General features: G+C 37.7%; 1 protein-coding gene across 1 annotated transcript in view; it reads right to left on the minus strand.

The window, feature by feature from the left end:
• Positions 1–4,613: 4,613 nt before the first annotated feature.
• LOC104624315 (prostatic acid phosphatase-like) overlaps positions 4,614–8,925 on the minus strand; it is a 19,219-nt gene continuing 14,907 nt past the window's right edge. The window contains exons 8-11 of the mRNA XM_010291653.1: positions 8,340–8,422; positions 6,411–6,517; positions 5,657–5,826; positions 4,614–4,732 (exon numbers count right to left, since the gene is read on the minus strand). Coding sequence (XP_010289955.1) covers positions 4,614–4,732; positions 5,657–5,826; positions 6,411–6,517; positions 8,340–8,422 — 479 coding nt within the window. The remainder of the gene's footprint in view (positions 4,733–5,656; positions 5,827–6,410; positions 6,518–8,339; positions 8,423–8,925) is intronic.

The following is an 8,925-nucleotide window of genomic DNA, read 5'->3' on the forward strand; positions in this document are numbered from 1 at the left end:
CTCTGAGAACGCCTTAGGATGGAAAGAATGGAGGAGCTTCAATTCCATGAAGTACTGGAAATGTCCTCAGTCAGCTCAACAGTTGTGAGTATTACAGAATTTTGCTAGTCTTCCTGTAATTTTTTATCCAAATGCTGTCAAGACTAGTATTTTAGACAGTGGAAGAAAAGTGCTTACCTATTTGGGCCTTAAGTTACAGGTTTTTAAGTCCATATATCCTTTTAATTTTCATCTTCCTAAAGAAAAGGCTTTATGATCATCCTGCATCTTACAACCTTTTTTTCCATAGGTAGATAAGCTAGCAGAATTGCTATGTCCTTTGAAGTCAAGGGCTCCTTACAGGAAGAGGGAAAGACCTTTAGCTGCTATGGAGAAATTACTTTTTTGACATGGACATAACTCTGGCTAAATGCAGAGAAACAGAGAATGAGCCAGGACCATTTTCCTTTGCCACTTTCTATTTTGAATTGATAAATAGTATCTTTCATCTGTCTACAGATTTTTTAAAAGATCATTGGAACCTCATTCTGCAGAATGGATGAATTTGACAATGTACTGTCAATCTCAGGAGAGGAAGTAGTACTTCAAGAGAAATTACAGAAATTAGCACAACTGGCCTTTGGACATGTCTTTTTAACTGTCTTTCCAACTGTCCTAGGCATGGTTTCACAGACCTTGCCAGTGCTAAAATCCCTTTGGAAATGAAATTGCCTAGTCATAGAAGAGACCATGTAATGTACTAGTTAAAATGATTTGCTATTAATTCAGTAGCAACTAATGTTTATTTGTTTGAGTGTTAATACTTGTCAACTTCTGATGAAGAACCACTGTTGTCTAAATCAATAAAGCTAGCCCTTTATAGGTAAATGTCCACCTTTCATCCCCATCTTTCTTCATAATAAATGCTTTAAGAAGTACAGTAGTTTCAGTTGTTTCATGCCAAGAATACAACCCTATGCAATATTGCTATCATCACCTCAACATGGATTCGTAAGGGCCAAGGTTATTTGTCTAAGAATAAGCATGCCTCTACCCTCATCATTGCCCTCAAACTCCATTACTGTAAATCTATACTATTCTTTGTAGAGTAGGATTTTTAGCAATTTTTGTTTGTGGAGAAAAATTTAGAAACATAACCTTTGTCTTTTGGGGTTTAATCCAAACTCAAGATTTTTTGGACTGAACAGATTTTTTTTATTTACTTTTTTTAATACAGTGTATTTGTTATTCTGTTTTCTGTATCTTACCACACCTAAGAAAATGTATTTACGTGAGAAGAAATAGTATTATTTGGATCAAATGTTCCTGCATTACAGGCGCAAATGAACATGAGTGCTCCAGAATGAGCCAGTGTTACTCTGGAATTCAGATAGCTATGCTGTGCTGACCCAGTGTGTGCAATATTCAGGACTGTGCATAAACAAGTCCCAGAATGAAATCAATTCAGTAAGAGAAGGGTGCTGACTGAGCTGGAAAGTGCTGTGTATGCACTGCTGTCTACCATATGCACCAGAAAACCCTGCTGCAGAGCTGCTGGTTGCTACTGTAATTATCATAGAGGCAGATGATGTCACTGCTAGAGAGCAAATGAAAGGAATTGATGTCATCAACATTAGCATTATTCATGTCAAAATGTCAATGCTTTAAAAATCTGTTCTTACAGAAGGAGAAAACGTGACCATTCACTTTTGTTTGGAAATTCTAGGCATACTGAAAGCTCCATTATTTTTCACTCAAATAAAATTGCAAATGTTGAATGTTTTCTTTAATGTACTTTATTGCAGTGCTACAAGTTGCTTGGAGACAAGATATTTTCTAATCACAAACAATCTGCAGATTATACTAAGCAATTTTTAAATACGGCTGAAAAATTAAAAAAGCCACAAGCTTGTCTGATACTTACAACCTTTTACTCCACTGGAGAAATTATACTCGATTTAATCACAGCAAGACGTGTCTTTACTATAAGTGAGATTCAGGGCCTACATTATTAATGTATTACATCTTTCTTGTACCTTCATTAATTCTGAAGTTGCATGATCTGAACCTACCCATTACGTTCTGTATAACTTGTGTTTACTGGATTCTTTCTAAAAGTGCATGGACATTTTCAAGTATGACTATCGGTTAACAAAAAGGTGTCCCTACAATAAAATCAATTCATGACAGCTCCTGCCCGAGCTAGAATTGCCCCATCTCTTGAAATTCTCTGTAACAGCTTAGGCTTGAGTAACATAAACCACAAAAGATGTCTCAGACACTTCACAATTTACTTTCTGTCTGGATGTACTTCTTTTTGTAAGAAGCAATCTTGGAAAAAACATGCCCCATTCTACTTCTGGCAGAGTGCAATCAACTGACTTTCTAATCTCTCAAAAACAATTCTTACTGCACATTATCAGTCAACAATACATCTTCACTTGTCAAGCATCTGACTGCCTCTGAGAAAAGGTATACTCCATCTATCCTTAAGTGAGTACCAGCAGCACTGTGGCCATGGTAATACAGAGTTCAGGTAATCACTGCGTATATATGTATATTCAGGAGCCAAGATCAGTTTTGCAGTTTATCCTGAGTTCTTCCCCACTCTCCGTACACCCCTAATAGTAACCGAGCCAGCTCAGGCTTGTTTCCTAGAGCTGCTGTAACACTTTTTCCTGCAAAATAGACATTGCTTCAAGTTTTTGCACCGAAGAGCAGAACTACTAGTTACAATGTGAAGTGTGTACATCCAAAACATCTGATTTAAGGATAGCCTTTCATCTTTTTGATAGCCTTGTCCCCTTTTACTGTATTGTTATACAATAAAGCATCCTTACCATGTAAGAATCAAATCCATCGCTTGATTATGGTATTTCCAAAAATCAATGAAACGGAAATGTCAGAGATATTAGTAAAAACTTTTTACTGAGTGGACATACTGCTTCAAAAGGTAGACACCTCAGTAGCTGAAGATACTACAAGAAAATGCAATGATGTTTGGAAAGTGCTAAATGACTTTGGAAAGTCCCACAAGCCTTTGCTGTTCTGCTTGAGATATGCTATTTAATATCAACACATCTAACTACATCACATTTTAGATGTGTCCATAGCTGAAATATTGAGGGCTGATCTCAGCGGTAGGTGACCCAAGCTTCTGGGCTCCAAGTAGCAACCCACAGATGTGAGTAAAGTCAGTCGAGAAGCAGTGTATTCACACTAATGTGATGCTATGCCTGAGATAAGCAGCTCCACCTCTCAGCTGTCTCCAGACTTCTGCTCCTCAACAGGATTCATTAGCTTGAGCACATGATTGCTCATTATATCGGTTGGGCTGAACCTGCTGTTGGCTCCTGTCTGTATAGTTGTCTTGATTTTTGAAAAGGCTTCCCCATGATAATGTAATTCACAGTGTCCTCTGCAGGACTACAGGGTGAAAAAATCTTGATTTAGCCCTTGAAACATATGATGGTAAGCAGTATTTTATACAGCAATATTAGTGCTTATGATACTAGTTTATGATACCAGAGAGCAATTATGGAAACACATTCCCTGCCCTTAGGAGCTTACAATCTAAACAAAATATATTGCACAGAAGAGATCAACATACAAAAAGCAGAATCATTGTTTTCTTAATTTCAGTGCATGTCTTGCTGACATAAAGGATTTGAACAGAGCAAGGAGTTAGAGGAGTTATTGTAAATTAAAATGAAAAGTGATGAACAGAGTGAGTGATAGCTCGAGGAATTATTGTAAGAGTGACTCAAAGAAATAAGATTATAGAAGGGACTTGAAGCACAACAGAGAACAGATGTATTGTAGAAAAGATGCAGCACAAAAGATCGTTCATGACTGGGAGCTCGGAAAAATAGGAAGGCAGTGTACCAACAGAAAATAGATTTGAATGTATTTACTTATCCATGTGCCTGAAGTCATGGACTCTGACCAAGATCCTGTTGCACTAAGCTTCTTGCTTGATGCCTGGATATGTGACAGAGCTCCCCCCAGTTTCTACTCATTTCAGTGAGAGCTATAGTAGTGTAACACCTTTGAAAAGCAGGCTGCAGACTTCTATTAGCTGAAGGCCAAGGTCAGAACTCATGCATATATTTGCATGAATAAATGCAGAAACAGTATGCCCAAGTGCTGGTATGAATCTTTTTCACATAGTAATTGCAGCTTCTGCTCATTGAAAACGTTTTCCTGTGCATCAACAAAATAGTCATTTGTAAAAAGTAAGGAAAATATTACAGACTGTGGTTTTCAAGAAAGACTCATTGAGCAGCAGAAGGCTAATTGGTAATAGGCAATATAAAAAAAAAACATAGGCAATAGCATCCCTTCACCCCACTGGTTGACTTAAGAGTGACTAACAGCAGTAGAAAACCTAAAGATATAAATTGGAGTAATTCCATCTTTCTACAAAAGTAAGTTCTTAACAATAACATATTTCTACAGTGTTTCTCACTGCAGATGTTTAGTCTTTTAGAAACTAGGCCACAGATATCTCAGCTCTTCGAACTTATTGAATGTGCTTTGGAGATTAATTTGGCCAGAGCAAACTGATGGATATAAGCAACTTTAAGAATTGCTTGATGTCCAGCTGCTCTCTCTTGCATTTCTTTACTTCCCCTTTAAATGTCTTGGTAATTGTTTCTGCGCCTGCAGCGCCCATAATGGTAAAGGAGGTAGAGCAGTACAAGGTCAAAAATGAACAACAAGCCAATAGCAACATCAAATCCGATAAAAATATCTGTGAAGGAAAAACAATAAAGGAAAAGGGAATGAATGAAAGACATACATGTATATCATTTTAGATACAGAGATAACAGCCTAATTATAAATATGTACAATAGAAATATAGTTACATTTTGTTCATATTTCTGGCAAGATCTCATGGCCTGTATTTACTGACATATGCAACAGAAGTATAAAAACATGTATTGCGATTATGGAAATGCATAGGTAGCTTCCTGTGCATGGGTAAATCTTACTCCTAGGTTTTCACAGGGCAAGAGGGACCATGTGTAGTTAATGCAAATGAAGAGTTTCATCAGGGATCAGCAGAACATATGCAGGAAAGGGCAAATGCCAGGACACTCAGAAAGTAGTATGTATTGCTTTGCCCTTCACTTCCCTTCTGGAAATAATATTCAGGCTGGGGAAGGTTATCAGCTGTCACCTGTTGGTAGTCTGAGGCAAATAGTTGCTGTATTTGCACAGGTCAGCTGTACCCTGTACTTCCTCTGTACAATGGAGTTTAAGGTATCCTCAATACATAGTACATGTTCCAGAAATACAGATGCATCAATCTTATTGTGCATGTGCAAGCCATTGTTTCTTTGCATCTACAGAAAGTCTGATGTATCCAACATACACAGGACTCCCTGCATAGCACCCACACCCATACTTCTGTCAGACGTTTTCAACATGTGGAGCTCTAGTTTTGGCCATGGCCTGTAGGTAGCTCCTCATGTGAGTATGCTAATAACAACACTGCCTTCACACTGGTGGGCAAGTCTACTCTTCACATTTTCAGAGAAATTTCATTTCTGTCAGCTTTCCCTGTCCATACTAAAGTTGGTCTATGCTTGCTAAAGGGAGATCTATTGTGTGAAAGGTACAAAATTTGGAGCCTCCCATGTCTTATGTAGAAAATACAGAGCTGTTACGCTACCTTTCATTTTGTCTTTCTTCCCACATTCTTTTGACCAATTTTCTGTAATCACAGGAGAAACTAGTTCAGCAAACTTCTCAAGTGGACAAGAAGAGGTGCATCCTGGCAGAGAGAGTAGGTAAGGATCCTTTGAAGAGTCGTTCCGATAATGCATTTCAATGCTGTATCGCCTGATAAACAAAATTGAACTTTTTTTTAAAATATGGTTCTTAAGTAGAAGGTTTCCTATTTAGAGACAGAATGTTGGAAATAGGCTCTAGCATCCTACTCTAGAATCTGTTCTTCAAAAATGGAGGCTTTGTGAAAGACATCTGCAAATCCCACTTTGCCAAAGCTGGTTACATTACCGCACAGATCACCAGTCAGCTCAAAAGGTCCTTCTGAAAGCTCCTTGAATGGCAACAGCACTGGGCTCTTCTAAGCCAACTGCTTTACCTTGGTATTTGTGAGATGTCTTGGAAATGTTGTTGCTATCATTTGAAGAATCAGGAAAATTTATTTTACCATTTACTTCCAGCTGGTAAGTCCTGTTTTCCTCTTCTTCCTATCTTTGAAAGTACACAGATACGGCACATCCAACAAACGTAATTTTTCCTAGTTTTAATTTACTGTTGTGCCTGTGGACTGCTCAGTGAAGTATCAGTTTAAAACAAATTTGTATCTCCTCACAATATTTGAGAGGAAAATGATTTTGGGGAAGGGGGAACCAAATTCCAAACACTCCTTGTTCTCGCATAGATAAGAAGATACTTGCCCACTGCTTTCTTGGTAGAGTTCAAAAAACTGGCAAGCAGCATATGGTGGCAGTTTTCCATTGAAAATATTGAGAGCAATCTGGAGGGCCCCAACTGTGGTATCATGCTATTGGAAAAAAAATAAATCCGTCCTTGAAAGTCAGTTAAGTCAACTACTATTTATCCAGAGTAATAAGACAAGAGTAGAGAGGGAGTGGAAACCAAGATAAAACAAAAACGGTGTAAATTTGACCATAAAAATATGTTCAGTATATTCAGCATTGGGAAAATCATGTTAACAGATTACTACAGACAGCAAGGGGCATCTCCTAAGAGTTACTGCAGTTTGTGTCTTACACCATCTGGCAATATTTTGGAGACAGACTTACTGAGGGAAAGCAAGATGTGGTCTGAGAAATAAATCTAGTTTTTGAGTGCATTTTTGTACTCCTTCCTGCAGGAGTGTTTTTGGTTCCAAGGTCAGATTAAGGCGGTAGAGGGTAGTATATCCTATGGCATTTCAAGTGAAGATACAGGTACTTTTTTTTAGATAATTTACCAGAGGAATAGTTGTGTATAAAGACTATTCTTCTTGCCTCCACACACACTCCAGAACTTTTAAAATTGTTGTTCCTTCTGTTTGTTATTGTTTTACACAATAAAATCTCAGTTTGGCTTCTGTTTTGACGGAATCAGTTACCCACCCACCTGCAGTCCCTTCCTGTCCCCATTATCCCTCTTGCAGGGTATCCCAGGAAGAGGAGCTGAAGGAAGGAAATCCAAACACCTTGATGCCTAAATTTTGCAAGCATCTTTATATACATATTTGCTAGGCTTATTTATATAATAGTCTAACAGCTATGTTTTGATTATTATTCAGGATCTGGAAATTTTTAGACTATCAGTTTCAAAAACAAGAATATACTTGGCCTCAAGGCATTGACGCATCAATGAAAATTCTGGATGCACTTCATCCTTTTCTAAAAGAATCTAGTAGGGCTAGAAAACACATAGAAAATGCAGCAAGAAAGATTTATGGTGTTGAGCGGTTTCTATATGAAGAAAGATTAAATAGATTAGGACCCAGTCTAGGAAGAGGAAAGGTGGAAAATGAGTGACAGAAAATGGTAAATTCATGAGTGACCCAGGAAAAGTAAATAAAGAATGACTACTCCCTGTTTCTCACAATAGAAATGCTAGGAAGGAGCTAAATCAGTATGAAGTTTCAAAAAAAAAAATAAGGAAGTACTTTTTTTCTTTTAACCCACAAATCATTGCCACAGGATGTTGCAGAGGCCAAAAGTATAAATGCATTTAAAAAGTGATTAGATAAATTGATGGAAGAAAGTCTGTCAAGAGCTATTAAACACACAGACACAGAATCTATCTCAGGAAATCCCTAAGCCACAGATTGCTGGAAGGTTTTATCAAGGGGAAGCATCACTTTGTGCTGGTATTATTCTCACATTCTTCCCTGCCGTTGGCCATTGTTAAAGACAGGATAATGAATGAGCTAAGTGGATCTTGGTCTGACCCAAATGGCCCTCTCCATCCCTTGAAAAAAAAAAAAAAAGCATCCACAGCTGTATCATCCCTTTCTAAGCAGAGCAAGGGTTTGGAGGTGCAGCTGAAGTTCTGCTATGTGCCAGCATCTCTGGGTTAGGAGCACTTAAGGAAAGATGCAACTTATAGAAACTGCACCATTAAGTTGCAGAAAAAATGGATGATAAAATACATAGTTTTCTTTACCAAGTACAGTTTGATTGAAACCGAGGTGAGATTCATGCTCCTGCTGTGTTCTTGTACTGACTGGTTTTCAGCTTGTTAGCTGAATTGAACTGTATTATATTATTATTTCATTTAACCTACAGGGAGATAGTGATTATTCTCTTTAAGGGAATTTTATTGGTAAAATCATAGCAAGATTTATGAAAGATGAAAATACTCACTGCAGAGTAGACCTCCATTTTTCTTTGTTTTGAAGAGTTGGCAGCTTGTTTCATACTATTTAAAATAACATTCACAAGGACACCTTAAAAAGATGGGAACGAGGAAGAATATAAGATTTGCATAGAAACCAAAAAAGGCAAAAGACTTTGAGTATCAAATAGAAGACATCTACTCAGGCCTCATGCTCATTTTTTAGCTTACTACACATTCATAACTACCCAGAAGATATTACGGAGGTGAAATATATCATTCATCATCAAGTGAAGAGGCAGTATTTACAGGAAATCATCTAGAACTATACTGCGAACTGGGGCTAATGGCACTTCCAGTTTTGTTATGCGGCGACTTCCTCTCCATCATTTTTTTTGGTTGGAGTGTTGCAATAATGACAGCTGTGCTAGCCTTTTCCTCTCTAGATGCTGAGGAGTATTTTTAACTGTTTACTTCCAACAAGTCACACAGTATCGTTTCTTCATTTTTCCAAAGTTCTTTTGTACTCTTTCTCCAGCCAGAGATATTCTAAAGCCAACGGGATAAAGGCAGCAGAAATTCCCTGTAGCACAATTTATACCCTGCTAGGGAAAG

The sequence above is a fragment of the Phaethon lepturus genome, unplaced genomic scaffold (genome assembly GCF_000687285.1).
Source record: "Phaethon lepturus isolate BGI_N335 unplaced genomic scaffold, ASM68728v1 scaffold5847, whole genome shotgun sequence".
NCBI lineage: Eukaryota > Metazoa > Chordata > Aves > Phaethontiformes > Phaethontidae > Phaethon > Phaethon lepturus.